The sequence below is a fragment of the Nycticebus coucang genome, chromosome 11 (genome assembly GCF_027406575.1).
Source record: "Nycticebus coucang isolate mNycCou1 chromosome 11, mNycCou1.pri, whole genome shotgun sequence".
NCBI lineage: Eukaryota > Metazoa > Chordata > Mammalia > Primates > Lorisidae > Nycticebus > Nycticebus coucang.
In genome coordinates, this window is record NC_069790.1 from 19,258,681 (window position 1) to 19,281,229 (window position 22,549).

General features: G+C 40.8%; 1 protein-coding gene across 8 annotated transcripts in view; it reads left to right on the forward strand.

The window, feature by feature from the left end:
- Window positions 1-22,549, forward strand: part of ELMO1 (engulfment and cell motility 1) — a 576,900-nt gene that overhangs the window by 282,415 nt on the left and 271,936 nt on the right. For all 8 annotated transcript variants that reach the window (XM_053608836.1, XM_053608837.1, XM_053608839.1 and 5 more), the window contains one exon: window positions 6,794-6,898. In XM_053608836.1, the coding sequence (XP_053464811.1) occupies window positions 6,794-6,898 (105 nt within the window). The remainder of the gene's footprint in view (window positions 1-6,793; window positions 6,899-22,549) is intronic.

Consider the following 22,549-nt stretch of genomic DNA (forward strand, 5'->3'; position numbering starts at 1 on the left):
GGCATCCTGGCTGTGTGCTGTGTCCAGATGGGACCTGAGCCAGGCCCAGCCCGGTGGAACCTCCTCCATTCTTCTTCTTGTGCTCCTGTTGATGAAACCTGACACTTCAGAGCCTTCTGGCTACCACATGAAATTGACTCCTCTTGTACTTACTGCTGGATCTAACTCTGATGTGTTGATAATGTGAATAGTCACGGACTTTCTTTAGTTTCAGAACATTTTCAGGGAGGAGGTTCCCTTAGCGACAGTTGGAGATGATCTTAGAACTCAGTTGAGCTAGGGCTATCCACCATGGGTACAGCTGTGGAATTGCCCAGCCAGGAGAAACAGAGCAGGGGTTGAAGGCCAGGAAGAAGCAGGTAGGTGAGGGAATTCCAGAGACTAGCGGAGGTGTCAGGGAGGCCAGGCAATGAAAAGAGTGTGTGTGAGAGAGGAAGGTACAGTGGGGAAGGAATCAAGGTGGCTTAGAATCTATTACCCTGAATCCTTCGAATCTTCCTGGGTGTTTCTCTCATGAGGATTCTTTGTGTTTTACCTTAAAGCATCAAATTTTAATGAGGAGGAGCTAGGCACTCATGAATTATTCCTAAACCATATTGTCCTTACTCAGTAGATGTGTGCTTGAATTTTTAAAATTCTTTTTACAAGACTTTACATTTCCCTGATTAAATTCCTTCTTGCTAATGGAGCCTGTATTTCTAGTCATCAAAGACCTTTTGAACCTAAGTAGGAAAAAAGCTACAGAATGGAAGTGGTGACTCTGCCTCTTACTAGCACAAGTTGTAAGTTGTGACTTTATCATAGGATGAGAGCAGTGGGAAGATGAACTAACGTTGTGCATTTACAGCGCCTGGCACGTCTGCCAATACCGGTGCTGATAGCTGGTCACAGTTGTTTTTCTGCCTTTCATCATATTTGCTGCCTTTCTGTCTTAAGCCATATTTGATAGACCATCTTCTCTGTTTTCATCCAATCTATTGATTTTTATCAAATTTAATGGTGACAAACCAAGGCAGAATCTGAAGTTTCCCAGAGGCTACTTGTAAGGACTTTTGGGACACTGAACCATTAGTTTGGAAAAGGAGTTCTCAACCTTGGCTGGACATTGTAATCATTTGGGGAGCTTAAAGAAAATCTATTAAATAATTGTTTGGATCCCAACCACAGAGCTTCTCATTGAACCAATTAGGAGTGTAGCCTGGATATCAGGATTTTTCAGGGCTCCCCAGGGCACTTTCGGGAGCACTCAAGGCAGAGCATTGTTGTTCTAGGGCGCTTGTTGAAACCTCACATGCTCATTTGTCCTGAGTGGGAGGCAGACTTCCTGGATGGTTCCTCTTGCCCTCAGAGAACCTGATCTTAACCCACCAGCCTCAAGAAATAACCTTGCAGGGGGGTTTTCATAGACTAAAGCATATTCACTGCACGTGATTTGTTTTAAAGGTTGCTTTTAATGCTATATTTGTTCAGCAAATGCAGGCGCTCATATAGCACAAATATTAACTCCTAAATCCTCCAAGGCTTTCCCCACGATATGCCATCTGGCAGGCATTATTGTAATCATCTCTTTATTTTCCACACTAATGAAGGACTCAAATGGCATTGGCAATTGAAAAATACAGATCATTTAAAAATCATCCAGCCAGTGCCAGTACTATTTCCCCAACTAGGAAGCATTCAAGAGCAAAAATATTGACGGATTACATTTCCTACTTCCCTGCGGAGGTGCTAATACATATTATTTTAGTCAGAAATTTGAGCAATAAGAGAATGAGACGCTTCTAAGTTATAATTCCCTTTTCTGAATAAAGACGTTTGTTTCACTGATGAATCCTGCCCCCTAGAGCAGGTGCACAGCAAGTATATCTGAAATGCATTTGCACCTTGGAACAAGTGTGATGGGATAGCCACTGCATGGGATTCAAGGATTTGGGGTGTCTGGATTCTGCATCTTCTTTTGATAATACCTGTGTTATTTGGGATAAGTCATTCTGTCCACCAGTGGGTCTCAAGTATGGTCCTCAACTAGCAGCATCAGTATCTCCTGGGAGTTTATTAGAGATGCAAATTCTTGGATCCCGTCCCAAGCTCACTGACTAAGACACTCAGGATCCAGTAATTGGTGCTTTAACAAGCCCTTCGGGAGATTCGGGGGCCGGCTGGAGTTTGAGCACCATTGTTCACCAGGGACTCACTTTTTGCATCTATAAAATAAGGGGACTGGCCGAGATTATATTTAAGGTCCACTGCAGCTCTCTCCTATATTTAAGGTTGTTGATCAACCCGTGGTATTTGGGCCCAAAACAAGTTTAGAAATTTTCTGTCATGGAGCTTATACCTTCCCTTGGATGTATGATTGAAATAATTCATCTAAAAAACTAGTATGTCAGTAACAGAGGAGAAACTAATCTTCAGCTATTAGATTCTCAAAGTAGACACCCAAACTGAATATAAGATGCTCACTACAAAATAACTCAAGGTATCTTCTGCTGGTTAATACCACATCCCCCAATTTAAAAACCTTTGTGTTTTGGGAAGGGAAGCAGCCACTCACCCTGTCCCCCAGGGCTGAGAGATGTCTGCTGTGATTCACGGAGCAGCACTTCTGCAGGCACTAACAAATGACATTTTGGGAGGATGTACAGAGATACACGGGCTTCGCAGTAAAACAAGGGGAAATTTCAAGCCATTCATCAAATTTCCTGCAGCTTCCATTTCAAGACAGGTGGAAAAAAATAACATAGAACAAGAAAAGAAAATAAATATGTATCCAGAGCATCTCATAAATAAGAAGGAAGTTGGGTAGCTGTTGGCCTTTCCTGGCTCTCAGCGTATTTTTGTCACAGTACAGAAAGCTTTCAAAATGCTTTGGCATGTAATTCTTTTCCTTTTCCTGTTATCAGAATCTCTGCTTGTAAAATTATTTCACTGGATATTATAAAAAAAAATCATTGCAAGGAGGCTGGAAAAATGATACCTGGAGTTAGAGAGAAAGAAAAAAAAATGAAAGTATAATTTACTTCCAACTACAAAATAATTTTTTTCATCTAAAATCTAGTGATGCTTCATAATTTAGAGCAAGTCATTGAAAATCAAAGGCAATTTTCTAACTGGCTTTTGCTTAGCAAGAGCTTATTTATCTGAGACAATTAGGATATGGTTTATTGAACATGAGAGAGGCTTTGTTCTATGATAATGTCTAGGAGGGGTGGGGAAATTAGAGCTTTTATTAAAAAGGATGGATTTTAGGCCCACTCTTCCTGAGGGAGTAGTGTTGACTGAGGAGAAGTACAACAGCTGAGGACATCATTGTGGAATTCCCAGCAATGTCAGGTTGTTGATCAACCCAGTTAAAAGCCTGTGCTCAGAGCTCACATTCTGGCTCTGCTATATATACCAGCTACCCAAATGGTCAGTGCCTCAGTTTCCTTCTTGCCAAAAGAGCATAACTAGTATCTAACTGGTGAAGGTTTTATGAGGATTAAGAGCTCCAGGTGCAAGATGCTTGGCACAATCCCTGGTGCATAGTAGACATTATTTTATTGGGAGTATGTATTAATCAGTTATATTATTCTTCAAAAGAACCTTAAAAATAAATTACATTTTTTCCTAAACTGCAAGGATTTAGAGTCTGACTCTGTTGCCCAAGCTAGAGTGCCATGGGGCCAGTCTAGCTCACAGCAACCTCAAACTCCTGAGCTCAAGCAATCCTCTTGCCTCAGCCTCCCAAATAGCTGGGACTACAGGTGCCTGCCACAACACCTAATTTTTCCATTTTTAGTAGAGATAGGGGTCTCACTCTTGATCAGGCTGGTCTGAAACTCCTGAGCTTAAAGAGATCCCCCCACCTTGGCTTCCCAGAGGGTAAAACAGCAATGCCCTAATTGATATACTGAATGTGTGCTTGAGAAGGGGTGTGATTAATGGAAGGACATTTCAGTGGGCTCCTGGGTGCAAAATCAAATAAGACTGACAGCTCTTCAGCCATGGTTATGATCTTCTTACTGGTCAACTTCTCTAACACATAGCTTTGGGAAGTTGCTGGAATTAAAATCAGAGAAAATAATTTTTTTACTTGATTCCTTCTTTTTAATGTATTTATTTTTGAAACTCACAGACCAACACTAGAAATATGTCTGAAATAAATGTCATGTTTTCTGTGTTACATGTGGCACACCCTCTTTCATCGGCTGGCCCATGCTGCTTAGCAGTTAGTATTGGTTAGCCTACATTTTTCTCACATAAACTTTTCTCAGTCTTTGTGCAAGGTCTAAATGCTAGAAGTACTAAAATAAATGCACTCAACTTTGAAAGTGGTGGTAAGTAAAAGATAGGAACAAAGGATTGTTGAGACATATTGTCTAAGAAGTCATTGTCTGCTCTGCCAAAGCCAAGATGGGAGGTCCTGGTCAAGCTTCTCAACTCATCTAAGCCACAGTTTTCCCACCGGTGTAATGGAGATAACAACTGTACCCACCACAGATGAGAGTTCATACATGGAAAGTGTAAAATCCTGATAACACTCTGAAAGTACTCAGCCATTATTCACATTTTTAACATTTCAGGTTTATGGGAGAGTACAATGAGATGACGATGTTGGCATTTGTTGGGTAGAGACCCTCTGGTATCCTGCATCCACGAGGTGTACTGTATACCCTTCCTTGTGCCCATTAAGTGGGAGACACCAATCCCCCTCCCTCCTTTCCTCTCTCCTCCTCCTTCCTTTCCCGTCCCCCAACTTGAATTGAGTTTTTCTCTTATGTGGGTGTGTATTAGATCCTCTACTGCCTTCATATTAGTATTGAGTATGGATACTTGCTTTTCCATTCTTGGGATACTTTATCAAGAAGAATGCATTTCAACTCTGTCCAGGTTAATACAAAAGATGTAAAATCTCCATCTTTTTATGGCTGAATAGTATTCCATGGTGTTCATATACTACAGTTTGTTAATTCATTCCTGAGTTGATGGGCATTTAGGTTGTTTTTGCATCTTGGTGATTGTAAGTTGAGCTGTGATAAACAATCTAGTGCTCACGTCCTTATGATAAAATGATTTTTTTTCTTCTGGGTAGATGTCTAATAATGGGATTGTGGGATCAAATGGTAAGTCTAATTTGAGTTCTTTAAGGATTCTCCATACATCTTTCCAAAGAGGATGTATTGCTGTTGCATTCTGAAAATCTAATGTATTGAAAGCAAACTAATCAATCTACATTTTACTGTTCTTTGCTAAATAACTAAAAATATTATAAAATCTTAAATAACAGTTACTTTTTAGACTAAATATCTGATCATTATTTCCAGTTAAGACTGGACCCCACTGCATTTGACATACCAAATGATTTTTATTTTTGTTATCTTAGTTATATTTATTTTATGAAATTTATCTTTCTTGTCCTTGGTAGCAGTACTTTGGTATTTTAAAAACTCTCCAACACTTGTAATAAATGAAATAAGATAAAACGCTAAAATAAAATACTCAAATCCTTGACACAAGGACAAGGATATTCTCTAGGTTAACCAGTTTGATGTAATCATTCCAAATTATATATGAAATCAGTACATTGTACCCCATAAATACATTAATATACACAGTTATGATTTAATAAAAAAATTGAGACGTAAAAAAAATTAAATAAAACTGTGGAACTGTGGCCAGTAAGCAACACTGCTCTCCCATAGTTGTAGGTGTTGTTCATTAGCTTATAAACAAAATTTCTAATCTGCATGGAAGAGAGTTTAGCTGTACACTTGAATAATGTGGAAAAGTGTGACTTGTTTGAACCTTGAACAAATGAAGAAAAGGCCTTCCTTACTGAAATTAAGAAAAAGTACCCTTAACCAAAATTTCCCTGTCAGAATAGAAATTCATGCTCTTTAAAGTATTAAAGGACAAAGTGAAAATGTATCATTTCATGCAAATGGGCTGGATCCTGAGGCCAAAGCGGTTTTCTTTAATATGTCTTTAACATTTCTTTTTCATCTATTTAAACTGGGGAGGGGGGATTGCTTTCCCTTAAATCATTTACCATTTAGATCTGAATTTTTAGGACAGTTCAGAATTTTCAGTGATTAATGGTGGAGAATTAGTCTACTGCACTAAGTAAGAGTCTTGTGTATTTCCCAGGTGATTTCAGGCATGTGGAGACTTGAGATGAGTCAGGCCTGTTCCCTGGCTCAGAATATTTGTAATTATTATTTCATCTTCATGGTTCTCAGTGTTGAGTGTGACCACAAGGCCAGACACTCTTTCTGGGAGTCGACCTGGACACCTGAATGTTATCCAGGCCTGTGCTCAGAGGCCTGTGGGCTGTGTTATCCTGGACAGTTCACGACGCCTGTCCACACACGAGGATAAGGGGGTTAAGGTGTGGGTAGGTGGTGGCTTCTTGGGAGCCACTTCATGAGTTAAAGGGCAGAGATGTAGCTTCATTCTGAGTCTTTCTCTCCAAATGCTGTCAGTTTCACTTTAGAGCAGCCACCAGAAATAAATTTTGTATCGTTTTCTTTTCCTTCATGATGTTACATGCCTAAGAACATTTCCATATTTTGATCTTCAACTGTGTTTCCTAGTCCCAGGTATAATAGCTGGTTTTGCTGAATCTGAGGAGCTGTAGAAAGAAACCCCTACCCCTCCACCCCAGCAGATTTACAGGGAGGTAGAAAACGGCATCATGTTTATTTGGAACTGGCCTTGTGGGGCATCATTCTCAAGGAGAGAAAACAGATCCTTGGTGGTCGATGAGATCTCTGAAGACTTAACCTTACCAAGTATTTTGTTTTCATCACAGAATCATGTCAACCCTGCCATGGACTTCACCCAGACTCCTCCTGGGATGTTGGCTCTGGACAACATGCTGTACTTTGCTAAGCACCACCAGGATGCGTACATCCGGGTAAGCCAGCAAGCCCTTTTCAGATAAATATTGTCTGCTGAATTTTAATTCCAAACTTGCAAAAACAGGTGGATTATCTCTAGATGAGTGTCAGGGCCTGGGACTGACCAGGTCTCCAGCCCTGGCTTATCTAGCTATGTTCAGCACAGACTGCTGTGCTATCTATCTCGGGAACAATTACCCTTAGGTGCTTGAGGGCTATTTGCCTCAGCAAAAGGGAGAGAGAGAAACAGTCTTTGACGGAGAGAAGCAGTCTTAGTAAGAGAATGAATCTTAGCAGTCAGGAGAAGCGAAAGAGTCAGCTGAGTGGGTCTGTGATAGAATGTATGTGTGCTCCTCCACTGCCTGCTCCTGCAACTTCTTACGGAGACATAATCCCATGGCTCTTGCACCACAAGTGTAAAGACTTCCAGTTACTGCTGTTCTCGTCTCTGGAGCTCTCACGTTAGGGGAGCCAAATGCCTCCCCATGCTCTTATCACCAAGGTGTTTCTTATGATTACTGAATGTTCCAAGCTTAGCTCTCACTTCTCCTTGCCATGAGCTATATGGTCTGCTACATGAGTGACTCCAGTTGTTCGATTTTTTTCAATAAACTTAAAAAAAAAAATCAAAATTAAGTGAAATCAATTGGGGGACTGCAATGAAGATTTTTAACTTTAAATTTTTTTTTACCTAATGACATTTTAAAAAATACTGTAGACACTAGAAAAACTTTTTTTTTTTTTTTTTTTTTTTTTTTCAGTTTTTGACCAGGGCTGTGTTTGAACCTGCCACCTCTGGTATATGGGGCTGGTGCCCTACTCCTTGAGCCACAGGCACTGCCCAGAAAAACATTTTATATAGTTCAATATTGAATTGAGACAAAAACTGAAACTTAGATAGCAAAGGACAGAAATGAACTATCGACCCTCTAACCTGCATAATCTCAAATTCAGTGGAGACCCTGTTAGACGTATTCTCCAAGTTGGGAAGAGGCCTGGGATTCTCTCTGGTGTCCTGTTTCTGTTCAGTTTAGTGCTGGAGATTCAGTAAGATATGCAACAAGAAAGAGAAAAATGGGAGAGTTGAGGGGGGAAACAAATGCCTTCTCACATTTTACAATCGAGTAATCAAATTGGATAATTCGTGAGTTGGGCAGAAGGAAGTGGAGGCCTGTCTTTACTCTCTGAAATAGAAGATGCCCCCTGCTGATGGCACGGTGCCAGCATGGAGAGGACAAAGTGTAAATGAATGGCGCTAAGGTGACGTGACACAGAGGGCTCATCCCATCAGGGGTGTCTGGGTGGAGCCCTTGATTTGTGCTGATACCGATCCCTGTCTGCGGGGAGAAGAGCCTGGATTCTGTCACATGACGTAGATCCCAGGCTGAGATTTCACAGGGATGTGAATCAATGGGGCAGGGGAATTGTCAGCAGGCAAAGTAATGATTATGTCTAAGCTTCGGAAAGATGTGACGAGCAGATCACCTGAAACAGGAAGAGTGAGGCTGAACTTAGTTTGATAGAGCTTGTGTATTACCCTGACATTCTCTGCTGGATTCTCAGTGGCACTGGCTTCTTCAAGACCTGGGTTGAAACCTGGGCACTGTCAATATCTACTAATATAAATGTGGACAGTTCCTGTTGTCTGGGCTCAAGTAAACAAAGAGACTTGCTGATTCTCAGCTGGGACAGTAATCATGACCCTAGAGGCCATTTGGAAATGTGCAGGCTTGTTTCTGTGGTTGTCACTGTGGTAACTTACTGGCCAAACCTGTGTGATCTGTGGGACAGTCTACGCAGTGAAGTAAAGTTATGTGATTTTCTACATATGTAACTTGGGAAGCTTTGATCTAGTCTACAATATTATTTGTGATTTGATTATACAGAGGATTTTATGGTAATAACTCTAAAAGGTTTGGGATCAGGTGTTTGGTCAGAAAGGCAGTCTGCCATAAGAAAATTATTTTTTCATAAAACTTTGATTTCACTTATATATGTATATATTTGTTGCACAAATGTTTCCAAGGAATGTAATCTGTGTTCCTAGTAAGTAAATTAATGTTTTTGAGGATAGCCATTGAGAGTTGAGTGTGAAAAGTAGAAGCTGAGTAGAAACTGAATTTCTGATGAATGTTTGCCGATGAATGTTTCTAAAATTAGAGCTTATTGATGCTGAATGTATTGTTAATTGCATAAGAAGCATATGTCTCATGAAAAGTAATTTAATGTTTTAGGCTTGCTTTCCCCACTGCGTTTTCTGAACACTGTAAGTGAAATTACTACCATGGCAACCTGAGAGAACTTTCTATCTGATAGGGACTTAAAAGACAATCCTATTGGTAAAGATCAATGTGGCTTTCTTGTGTCCACATGCACTTTTCATAGTTGGTTAGACATTGTTCTATCTCTGATGTCTTTATCCCTGATTTTTTTTTCCTGTGTCTCATTTGACTTTGGGGCATTTACTAGATAGAAGGCTAAAGCCATTCCCCTGAGGAGATAGGATTAGTGGATTATATGTGAAGTCTGAGGCTTTCTGCAAGGAAGTTTTGGGGTGAGTTTGAAAACAGAAATCTCAGTGATAGTCCAGTAGGGCTCCACAGTGAAAATAGTGAGCCTGGACAGCTCAGTAAAGTTAGATCCATGAGCTGAATGGTGTCTTCCGAAACATAAAGAGAGGATCACTTTTGTTTAAAGTTTTGATAAAATCTGCTTTTACTGATGATGTAAATGTCCCATATGAAGGCAGTTATTCATTTATACCTACATCTTCCATTTGATAAATGCTTATTTTATACCTGAATATAGCCCGACCATTCACTGCCTTTGCCAGGCAGATTTATGGTTGAGATCTTTTTTAAAGGTGTTCCCTCTCTCTCTGTCTGTGTCTCTTTCACATACCCACACATGCACACACTTGCACACGCAAATATTCTCTCTCTGCCTTGATCTCCCCTGCCCCCAGGTATCTTGTTCCCCTCGTGTTCCAAGTGGGCCTCTCGCCTGTGTTCTCGCTCACCTGCCAACGCATTTTCAACACCCTCCACCAAGATTTCTACTCATCACTTTCTGGAAGCTATTCTGCCACATGTAGGCCATTTCCCCTGCCCTGGACACCTGACGCTGTTTCCAGTGGCCAGGCCTGTCTCGGTTCCTGCGGCCCGTGCTGTATGTGTTGGCCCAGCGGGTTTCTCGTCTTCTGCCTGCCTGTCCGGTGCATGAGATGCCCAGGACGTCTGTGTGCCTTTGCTCTTCCCAGTCACACAGGCTGCACGTGCTTCCTGAAAGACCACCAAATGTCCGCTGTGGCCCAGGGGATGGGGAGTCCCCAGGGAACAGGGTACTTGGTGTCCTGATGCTGGGAGTTCACTATGTGGAGAGGGAAGGCATGGGTGGTAGTGAGGGTGGAGGGGAAGGGACAGATACCAGGCAGTTTCCATATCACTTGGCATGTGTCTCAGCTGGGGAGGGAATATTGGCTGCCCAGAAGAGAGTGCCACCGCAGATGGGGTCAGGAAAGCGCCTTAGGAAGTGGCATCCCAGCTCAGAGACTGATAGCACTAGTTAACAAGGTGAAGGGAAGCACGTGAGGCAGGAACACCACACGGAGGCCGCCTCGCAAGCAAAGGCATGACAGTTGTGTGCGCTTTGTTCAGAGAGCCAGGCTGTTACAGGACAGCTGGGCGGGGGAGTGACAGATACACTATCGCTTGAGAGAGGCAGATGTGGGCTAGTTCATTAGAGACATTTAAGCCATTTTCGAGTGTTTGTTTGGACCTAAACACAATGCAGAATTTTTGAAGTGTTTTAAGTAAAGATGATGAAAATTAATTTGAGAAAAATCACTCTCCCCCTAGTAAGCCAATGTGAGAAATCAAGGCTAGAAGCAAAAATAACATTTGGGAAATTATAGAGAAATGGAAGTACCCTGAACTAGACCGGTGGGAGTGGTAATGGAGAGCAGCAGTTCAAATGAGTTACTCTGGAGCTGAACTAAATGAAACCCTCTCCAAGGAAGAAGGGGATGTCTGACTTGGCAGAATGGTGGATGTGGTGGCCAGGTCTGTGAGGGGCAGGGTTTCGGAGCGTCCAGACGTACGCACGCCTGCGACTTCTGTCCAGGAGGGCCTGTGTGGTGCAGGCAGTGAGATCTGGGTGGCAGGGCCCAGGCCCATGAAGACACCACATTCCCTGTCTTCCACCTCCTTGAGCATTTCCTATTCCCTCCAATTCATTCATCTGTGTAGCTGCAGTATTGTTTTAACAGCCTCCCTGCTAAAGCCTGGCTCCTTCAATCCACTTCCCATGCTGACTTCTAGAAGGATCTTTCCACACATAGTTCAAATGTAGAAATTTGTACAGGGACCACCCCTGGCCCAGTGCGTCTTTCTGGACCTTGATCTCTCGCTACCCACTTTCCTTTCTCTCTTCTTTGCCCTCCCATCGCCATGGTCCATACAAAATGATGGAGCACGAGCACGTCCCCTCGCTATGTCTTTGCTCTCACGCCTGCTTTTGCCCGAGTGCCCCTCCTGCCATCTGGCTATTGGGCAGCCCTCATGGCAAAGGTCATCTTCTCTCTGAGGATGTCCTGAGCGTCCACCTGGCTGACTCCATACATGCTCTTATACACACATACCGTCTAATTACTAGAATATTTTATAACTTTAAATGTATTTACCCTCTCTCTTCCCTGATTGTAAACTTTTTGTGAACAGGCACCAAGGATCATTTATATTCTAGCCATTGGCAAAGTGCTTAGCACACCATGGCTTTTAATAATTTCTTGCTAATTATGTAAGTAAAGACTGTAATTTTTGTTTAAACAGTCTCTTGCCAGTGAACAACTGTTTCATTTTTATCACCTGAGAATCATGACCTTTGTTCCTTACAAAAGTTATAAAGGTCTGTTTTTGTTAATGAATTCTATGATAGATGGCCTGGCTTCTCAAGTCATATTCGAGTAAACTTTCATAACTGTGTAGTAATGAAAGCAGTGGCTGTGATTGAGTTACCCCACACTTGGATGGGCACAGAACACGAGGAGGAATCACAAATCTGAGCACCCCACTGTGCGTGGAGTAATATCCAAAGGTTTAGCATAATTTCAGACTCCTGAGTCTTACTCGCTTTGGCTTAATCACTTCTCCTTTTCTGGGGATACTCCACTCCCCCGCTCTCCCCACCCAGGAGTGGTAGGAGGCCCTCTCTCAAGGAGACTGGTGGAGGGCAGTGCTTGGCTCAATCTCACCATCCCCATGTCACTATTTTAGAGACAGGGTAATATGATAGTACAGAGCTGAGCATGTTATGTATTTTGTTTATATTTGCATTTTTTTTCCTCCCTAGAATGGCAATGCTTAGTGTCTTAGAAGAGAGAAGCTTATTATCTCATTGGAAATAAAACCTTTGGACCTAGGATCTGTGTTAATTATTCCCTAGGAACTACTGAGAAACCCAAATGGCTTAATTTTCATTTGTCTCAAGACCTTACTGGAGACCATTGTAGAAATCAAGATTCAGCCACAAAGCAGGAAGTAACGGCCAGGAAACCTGAAGCTCTCAACTCATGACAGCCAGGTTCCAGGTGGCACTGGGATAATAGAACAGACTTGAGAAAAAAGCTACAGCAAACAGAAAGGATGGTTTCGGGATAAAGTAATTCTTGATGATGACATTCATCTTTATCAGAGAAAATGAATAACTGTTGTGGATTAGGTAACAGACAAAGCAGGTTGCAAAGAACAATCAGGAGCTCAGCCTCTCAAGGAGCTACAAGTATGCACCACCCTACCTGGCTAATTTTTTTTATTTTTGTAGAGTCAAGGTCTCACTCTTGCTCAGGCTGGTCTCAAACTCTTGGCCTCAAGCAGTCCTCCCACCTTTTCCTCCTAAAGTGCTAGAGTTACAGGTGTAAGCTACAGCACTTGGTCTTTTTCAGGAAATATTTTCAAACACTTACTATGTCCCTGATTGGTGCCTTCCACAGTGGATTTAGTGGTGAAGACGAAAGCCAGGATATGGTTCATAAATACTAGAAATAGAAAAGCAAGCCAATAAAGAGAGCAGCAGTTGTTTGTGTTTTACGCGAGGGGAATTCCTTGTTTCCTTTGAGATTTTGACATGTGACCTATCTTGTGCACATCTATCAAGTTATAAAAACTTAGCTTGCTACTTTTTTTGTAGTTTTTCACAACATAGTGAGCAGATAAATATTTTACCATTTTATAAATTATTTTGCTGTGTAACTATTTCAAAATCACTTTAGGATTCTTGCTTCTTTCCCAGTGACCTAGTTTTAAACAATGTTACTGCTTCTTAGAGAAAAATCCTGGTGGGGAGTAAGTAGGGGTCAGAACAAACCTGACGCCTTTGCTCTGTTTGATTTGGTGTGGTGCAATGTCACAAATAAAATGCTCTTAAGAAAAAGAAAAAAATGACAAAAAAAAAAAAACACAATAAAATGTTCTTAATTAAGCTGCTACCCAACTAATTTATGAAGTCTTATCTAACAAAGCCATTACCCAACAGAATTTATAACATCTTAAAGCTTCTAGACAAAAAATAAAAAATAAATCCTGGAAACTTCTTGTTTTTTACATGTCCTTTACTTTTTCCTGGCTTTATGGAGATATAATTGGTGTGTAAAAAAAAAAAAAATCACACAATTAATGTATACAGTTTGGTGACATATCCTGCAATTCTTGCTGTAGCATTTCTCCTAGTTTATGATCAACATTTCATCTAGGTGGAAAATCTTTGCATACTTGTGACTGGTAGAAAAGAAAATGAATATCCTGAAAGGAATAGAAATTCCTTTAAAAATATTATATGATTAATTTACAGTGGTTTCATGCAGTTGTGAGGTAGGGCATGTGTATGTATCTAAATATACATTATGCCAAATTGGAATAAAAATATTTATGATATGTCAAGTAAACGAGACAATGGGCAAAGATGGATATTTCTGCCTAAGAGTTGTTTCTCAAAGTGCTTTCATTATAGCCATTTTTAACAGATGAAAAATTTAAAGTATGTTTACACTATATAAAAACCTCCAATCATTAGGCAAGAGATATGAACTGAATCTTTTTCCAAGAGGACTGACGAATGGCCAACAAACACATGAAGAAATGCTCATCGTCTCTGATCATCAGGGAAATGCAAATCAAAATCACCTTGAGATATCACTTAACTCCTGTGAGAGTAACCCGCTTCACAAAGTCCCAAAGCTGCAGATGTTGGCCTGGGTGTGGAGAGAGGGGAACACTTACACGCTGTCGGTGGCATCACAAACTAATACAGCTTTTTTTGGAAGGAAGTATGGAGAATCCTTAAAGAGCTCAAAGTAGACCTTCCATTTGATCCTGTAATCCAATTACTAAGTATCTAACTTCCCAGAACAAAAAAAAATATTTTTATTATACGGACATTTGCACTCAAATGTTTATAGCAGCTCAATTCACAATCACCAAAATGTGGAAACAACCCCAGTGCCCATCAACACATGAATGGATTAATAAACATTGGCATATGTATACCATGGAATACTATTCAGCCATAAAAAGGTGGACTTGGAGAACAATTCTTCTAAGTAAAATATCTCAAGAATGGACAAGCAAGCATCCTGTGTACTCAATACTAAGTTGATACTGGTAGATTAAGAGAGAAAAACACAATTAAATTCAAGCGGGGGAGGGAGGACAGGAGAGGGGTCTGGTGAGGCCTCACCTTCTGGGCACAAGGTAAGAGTATGTGACACACCAACTATAGCTTGGACTCTACCCTACAAGTGCAAAGAATGTAACCTAACCGTAGGTACCCTCATAGTAATCTGAAATTAAAAAATAAGTAAAAACCTTAAAATCAGTTCTTCCTCTTGATGATATACATGTAGGAAATAGTACTTTTTGAAAATAATTGGGAAAAAATATTGATTTAGACCCTAACTCATGACCGGGACAGCAGAAATCTCAAGAAAACGCTATGAGATGTCCTGGTATGAGAAAAGCAGCCATCTTTTGAGCCCTTGGTATATTTTGGGTACGTAACGTACCTCGTAATCTTCCTTTCTCTGCCCCCAGACCTGGGAAGATAAGGTAACCTTTGTCTCCTCTTCTTCCAGTCTGTGGGTCTCTCTGTTCTGTTCATCAGGGTCCCTGTCAAGTTCAAAGCAATTTTGGAGAAACTCTTCAACTTCTCTGTCCTGTAAAAACAGAACATAAACGTAATTATAATAACAAACACCTCTTTGGAGCTTGCTATGAAGTAACAACTGGGCAAACACTTTCCTCAGCTTCTCACAGCACCCCTCTGAGGTTGGCCCTATTAGTATTTCCATTTTACAGATAAGGAACCTGACCCACAGAGAGGTTAAATGGCTTGCCCAAGGGTCACACAGCTAAGGAAATGCTGGAGCTGAATTTTAAGTCCAGAGAGTGTGTGTCCACTGCCCATATTATGTCCATATTATAGCCACTTAGGGGCTCCTGGATTTAGATGGAGGTTGCGGATACAGTTCAGATGAGTCCTAGCAGTGTGGTTTGGTCCACCAGCCCAGGGTTTTTAGGACAAAGGGTTTACTCTTGTTGTCCAATTGACTCAGAGCCCCACACTCCTTTTATTATGTCTGGATGCTTCTTGCGTTCTAGTTATCTGCTAGGTTCTTGAAGACCCTTGAGTGGTGACCATTGTTACTAATGGTCTACATGACTGTGACACTGGCCAAGTCCTGAACACATTGCCATCACACAGAAGGGGCTCCAAACAATTTCAGTTAGCTGTTTCCTTTCGTAGTCCTTAGCGTAGCCCTTACTGCTGCGCCATCTTCCAGAGGCTTTGCTCGGTGCTTGTTATCTATCCATCCTTGCTGTAAGCTACTAGCGGGTAGGTGCTTCATCTTGTATAGAGGGTTTATTCCCTTGATGGGAATAAAGGACTTTAATCCCAAACTCCTGAGACTGAGGAAGATGAAGAGGCATGTTTCTCAGCTTTTGCGGCTGTGTATTTTAAAGCCAAAATAATAAAAATAATAAGGCTTCAGATCATACTATAAATATACTGCATTGGGCCAGTGTTCTGGGAGCTCTGAGCACAGTCAGCCCTCTGTACTACAGGCCAGACCCCGAGGTGGATCCCTCCCTGCTCACCAGCCCACATTGAAAGCGAGATCAGAAACCAAGTAGCCTGTGTGCACCGAGGCGGAGGTGCTGGCGGAGCCAATGCTGAGTCTTTAAAATAAATTAAGGGACTTTTAACATTTCAAGGGGGAAATTGGCAGTTTCCCAAGCGACATAATTACAGGACAGTGTGTAATATGTAATTAAACTTAACTATGAAGCAAATGATTGGAATAAAGCCTTGTGGCATATCATTTTTTTGTTCCCATAGTACTGACAGATCCTCCCCTCCCCTTGTCCCTGAAATGGCTTTAGCAGCAATTGCTCCTAATTTTTTCAAAATAAAATTATATGTTGCCATTTAAACACACAGTTCCGTGTAAAGGAACCTTTTTTTATTTGAGTGACATTTTCCTTCTAGGTGATGGGGAACAAAGATTCAGTTTAGAATAACAAGGACCCTAAGGCACAGCCTTGCTGGGACTTTAAAAATGATTCTTTGTCTAATGATTTATTTAAATACTTTGTTCCTGGCTTTTATTTTTATTCTTTCTGTGACCAAGGCCCACAGCTTGGAGGCTTGTTTTTATGTACAGTTTTTTTTTCCTGTTTTAAAAACAGTGGCATTAATTTTGTTGATTATGAATAACCAAGCTGTTACTGCCAAATAATTGGGACCCCTTGGGAGTGTGAATATATGTGATTAGATTTACTAATTGAGCTGGAAGGAAGAATTTCTGACTTCCAAAGCCAGTGATTTGAATGGAATGCTTCAGGCCTCAGGATGAGATCATTGTTAAATAAGGGCTTGGTTTTATCTCAAAAGACCCATCATCCCAGGGAGGAAGGGAGGGCAGATTCTCCGTGGGCCCATCGGCAGACAGCTGGATAGAGCTGTATACACTCTCCGGGTTTGCACCACCAGGGCTGCTCACCTGTGTTCTTTTGGTACGGACTAGGTGTCTAAAATACAAAGCAGATTTAAACTCGTAGTTATACATTGTGTGTTTCATCGTCTCTTGATACCACCCCAATCTGAGCATTAGGTTCAGAAAGTTTTTATTTATCTTTATCTAAAGGTTTTTTGTTGGTGGCGTTTTGTTGTTTTTTAAACCCTAAGCCATGGGGGACTTTGGAACAGCGATGGATTAGGTAAGAAAAAAAAAATGAAACCAAGCTGTATAATGAACTCTATACAGTTGACACATTAGAAACCCAAGTTTAGAATTACAAAGTTGAAAAATATAGGAGGCTCATGTGGGGTTGACACCCATTCTAAAGGATCAGCCACGATGTTAGCCAACAGTAACTAGTGAGATTTCTCTCTCTGATCTTCCTATCATTTCTCCAGCCTAGTTTTTTAAATTCAGTAGACAGTGTCCATTTTTATGTCTTGTCTCTGTGACAAGCCAGCCTCTTTCTTTCTGCTATTTGATATCTATTTCTGCTATCTATCTGGTATCTATTTATATCATTACATGATTTTTAGCCTATTAATACAATGGATTATATTAACTGTTTTTTTTTTTTTATTGTTTGTTTGTTTTGAGACCGAGTTTCACTCTGTCCCCCTGGGTAGAATGCCATGGCATCATCATAGCTCACAGCAACCTCAAACTCTTGGGCTTAAGTGATCCTCTTGCCATAATCTCCTGAGTAGCTATGGCTATAGGTGCCCACCACAACATTGGCCTGTGCCTCAGTCAGTCACCCAAGTAGCTGGGACTACAGGTGTCTGCCACAATGCCAGCTATTTTTAGTAGCGACAGTGTCTCCCTTTTGCTCAGGCTGGTTTCAAACTCTTGAGCTCAAGCAGTCCACCCACCTTGGCCCCCCACAGTGCTAGGATTACAAGCGTGAGCCACCATGCCTGGTCCACATTAACTGATTTCCAAATGTTGAATGAGCCTTGCATACCTGGAAGAAATCCCATTTGGTTGTAGTGTATAATCCTTTTTATAGTTTGTTGGATTCTATTTGATAGAATTTTGTGGAGGATTTTTACATTTAAGTTCTTGAGAGTGTTGGTCTGTAGTTTTTTTCTTTCTTATAACGTCTTTGCTTGGTTTTGGTGTCACAGTAATGCTGGCTTTGTACAGTGAGTTCTACCTTTTATTTCCTGGAACAGATTGTGGAAAGTTGGTATCATTTCTGGCTTAAATATTTGGAAGAACTCACCAATGAAATTATGTGGGCCTGATACTTTCCATTTTGGAAGCTTATTAATTATTGATTCACATCCTTTAATAGGCCTACTCAGATTGTCTGTTTCCCTTTGTGTAAATTCTGGTAGATTGTGCCTTTAAAAGAATTGTTCCATTTCATCCTGTTTACCAAATTTGTGAATGTGGAGTTGTTCATAATATTTATCATGCCCATGAAATCTGTAATATGGATTCCTCTTTCATTCTTGATGCTAAAAATTTATCCTTTTATCTTTTCTTTCCTTTTGTAGCCTGGCTAGAAATATATCACTTTTATTGATGTTTTCTAAGAACCACCTTTTGATTTTATTAATTTTTCTCTATTGTTTTCTAGTTTTCAATTTTATCAATTTCTGCTGTAATTGTTATTACTTTTTAAATTTAGTTTACTTTAGATTCAATTTATTCTTCTTTTTATAGTTTCCTAAGGTAGAAACATGGATTGCTGATTTTGTCCCTTTCATCCCCAACTGTTTAAATTCCTTAATTGTTATTTTGCTACAAATATCCTTTTAGCTATGGATCTGCCTTACACAAGGGTTACACTTGGCTAAACCTACTCAAGACTTTGCTGTTTAAATGTTTCCTGGCACTAAATATAGGTTACCTTTAGAGACCCTTCCAGTGACAGAAATCTCTGGCTTAGTAGATTACTAACTGTTCATTCCATTAAGATTCAGTTACCGCCAAACCTCCATCTGCAAATTCTGTTGATTCTACCTCCAAAAAATACCCCGAACCCCACTTCTTTTCCCCACCTTAACCACCATTACAGTAATCCAGTGCATCAGTCTCTCTCTTCTAATGGTGTAATAGCCTCCTAATTGGTACCGTGTGCTTCCTCCCGCTCACCTTGTCTATTTTCAACACAGCAGCCAGCATTTTAAGATGCCAGGGTGATCCTCCCCAAAAATTGGTCATAGTGTTTCACTCCTGTGCGTGTCCATCAGTGGCATCCATCTAATTCAGAGAGAAAGTCCAGCGACCTTGTCGTGGCCTGTAGGCTCTGCAGTTTCTGCCCCTCTGTCTTCATGTCCTTCTTTGCCATTGCTCCCTCCCTTAACTCCAGCTACAGAGACCCCTTTGTCTTGTTGGCTAGAACTGCCCATCAAAATGCCAACAGAAATTTAATTTCTCATGGTCTGAAGGTTAGAAAGCCAAGATCAAGGTACCAAAAGGGATGGTGTCTCCTGAGGGCTCTCCTTGGTTTATAAATGGCTGATCTCTTGCAGCCTCTTCATATGGTTGTCCTACTGTGAACATCCTTAGTGTCATTTATAAGGACACCAGTCACATTGGATTAGATCCCACCCTAACGGCCTCAATTTTAAGTTAATTGCCTCTTTGAAAGCCCTATCTCCAAATACAGTCACATGCTGAAGTCCTGGGTTCTGGGATTTCAATATATGAATGTTGAGTGAGACACAGTTCTGTCCACTGTATCCTTGTTGACCAAGCATGCTGCGTGCCTGCAGCCTTTCACTTGCTGCTCTCTCTGGGGCTTCTGCTGCAGAGGGAGCCCCCACGGCCCACTGCCTCACTTCCTTAGTCTCCAATGGCCTTTCCTCACAGCCAGGTAGGAAGCAGCAGGGTCATCTCTATGCTCTCTACCTTGCCTCCTTTGTTTTTCTCCACACGTATCGCCTTTTTGACATGCTCCCGTATATGCCGCCTTGTTTATGTCCTGTTTATCCTCACTAGTCTGCACACCCCAGGAGGGCACAGAGTACGTAGAGTGTCACTGCCCAAAGCAGTACCAGGTGTGCAGAAGACGCTCAGGGCTTATTTGCTAAGTGAAGTGTCTGTGCTGTGTGAGTAGCAGGATCCTACCAGAGAGTTCTGGTGTTCCACCTTCTGGCAGGATTTGCCCCTCCTGGGCTGCAGCTGCCCTTCTGGTCTTTGTCCTTCTTGGAATTGAAACTCAATCAGCATCTGTATCTGTATGCCCCCAAATGGCCTTGCTCCAGATATGCTGATGCTTAGGCTTGGGTGAGTCACTCTGACTTTCCCTTTTGTATTAGATTCATGTGACCAGAGCCTAGCCAGGATTAGCAACCTGCCTACCAAATCGGAAGGTGTTCTGGATGGATATAATAAAATTTAGGTGGTAATGTTCCCAAATGTTGCATTGTATTAGGTAAAAATAGCTTGCCCCAAAGGAACTGTGCTGCTCACCTGGTGTGCCCAGGACTATTTGACATTGTCAGGTAATTTTATTTTTATGTTAACCTCAATTTGATCAACTTTCACCCTGCATTGATAAAACTCAAGATTCCAAAATTTAGTATTAATCAAAACTACTAAACAGTATTTTTTTTTTTTTTTACATTTTATTAAGCAACCGAAATAATTTTAGTAACAGATGTAATAATCCTAAGAACTGACTTATTTTTGGCTGGTTTATCAAATGCTATTCTGTAGTAAGAGTCCTGATACCTGGAAACTTTTAGAATCAAAGACTCTGGCATTTGTCTTTCACACTGGGTCTCTTTTGCCCTGTGCCCTCACTGTCTGTTACTGGACCACTTAAGTTATTCATTAAATGAATGATGAAAGAGATGTTTCAAATCTTTAACCAGTACTTTTTTTCTCCCCCAAATCCTTTATGGCCATAAGAGCCAAAAAATGCTAAAGTATGTTGAGTAATGAACATGTGACCTTATTGGAGTCTCACTTTTATGGTACCTATTTTTACTTTTCTTGTTCCCACATACACAGAGTATTGCATAAACTATTGCACATAAGCTGTGGGCAGAACTGACCCCTCTGCCGAAACGAATAACTAAGCTTTGGTCTTCTTAGTCCTCTGCTCATAAAGAACTCCTGTGTGGCCTTGTAACATATACATAGCATCCTGGCTTTCTTGACTGAGACTTTATATAAGGCTTAATACTGTGTAGCCCAAACCCTGGATCAGAGAGGTTAAGTTCCTTATTGAATTTTTACAAGTGATGATAAATTGACAAACTTGGACATTGGACCCAGGAAGTTCTGATGGTGACTTTTAAATACTTTATATTTAATTCAACAGTGTGCTACTAAAATAGAGCTTTTTCAGTTTTTTAAAGTAAATTTATTTAAAGTTAATGTGAGGGTATAAATAACCAGGTCAAAACATTTGATTTTGTTACATAGACTCCCTCTTGTGGTTATGTCCCATACACAAAAGATATACCAAACACCCCTACCCCGTGTCCATTCAGTGAGAGCACACCAACCCCTTCCCTCTCCCCTGCAATTTGAATTGAAATGAGTTTTTCCCTATGTGGCCATGTATCAAATCATATACTGGTTTCATATTACTATTGACTACATTGGATAATTGCTTTTCCATTCTTGTGATACTTTACTAAGAAGAATGTATTTCTGGTCCATCCAGGATATTACAAAAGATCTTTTTTATGGCTGGATAGTATTCCATAGTGTGCATGTACCACAATTTGTTAATCCAGTCCTGAGTTGATGGGCATTTAGGTTGTTTCCACATTTTGGTTATTGTAAATTGAGCTGTGATAAATAATCTAGTGCAAATGTTCTTTTTTTTTTTTTTTTTTTTATTGTTGGGGATTCATGGAGGGTACAATAAGCCAGTTACACTGATTGCAATTGTTAGGTAAAGTCCCTCTTGCAATCATGTCTTGCCCCCATAAAGTGTGACACACACTAAGGCCCAACCCTCCTCCCTCCATCCCTCTTTCTGCTTCCCCCCCCATAAACTTAATTTTCATTAATTGTCCTCATATCAAGATTGAGTACATAGGATTCATGCTTCTCCATTTCTGTGATGCTTTACTAAGAATAATGTCTTCCACTTCCATCCAGGTCAATACGAAGGATGTAAAGTCTCCATTTTTTTTAATAGCTGAATAGTATTCCATGGTATACATATACCACAGCTTGTTAATCCATTCCTGGGTTGGTGGGCATTTAGGCTGTTGCCACATTTTGGCGATTGTAAATTGAGCTGCAATAAACAGTCTAGTACAAGTGTCCTTATGATAAAAGGATTTTTTTCCTTCTGGGTAGATGCCCAGTAATGGGATTGCAGGATCGAATGGGAGGTCTAGGTTGAGTGCTTTGAGGTTTCTCCATACTTCCTTCCAGAAAGGTTGTACTAGTTTGCAGTCCCACCAGAAGTGTAAAAGTGTTCCCTTCTCTCCACATCCACGCCAGCATCTGCAGTTTTGAGATTTTGTGATGTGGGCCATTCTCACTGGGGTTAGATGATATCTCAGGGTTGTTTTGATTTGCATTTCTCTAATATATAGAGATGATGAACATTTTTTCATGTGTTTGTTAGCCATTCGTCTGTCATCTTTAGAGAAAGTTCTATTCATGTCTCTTG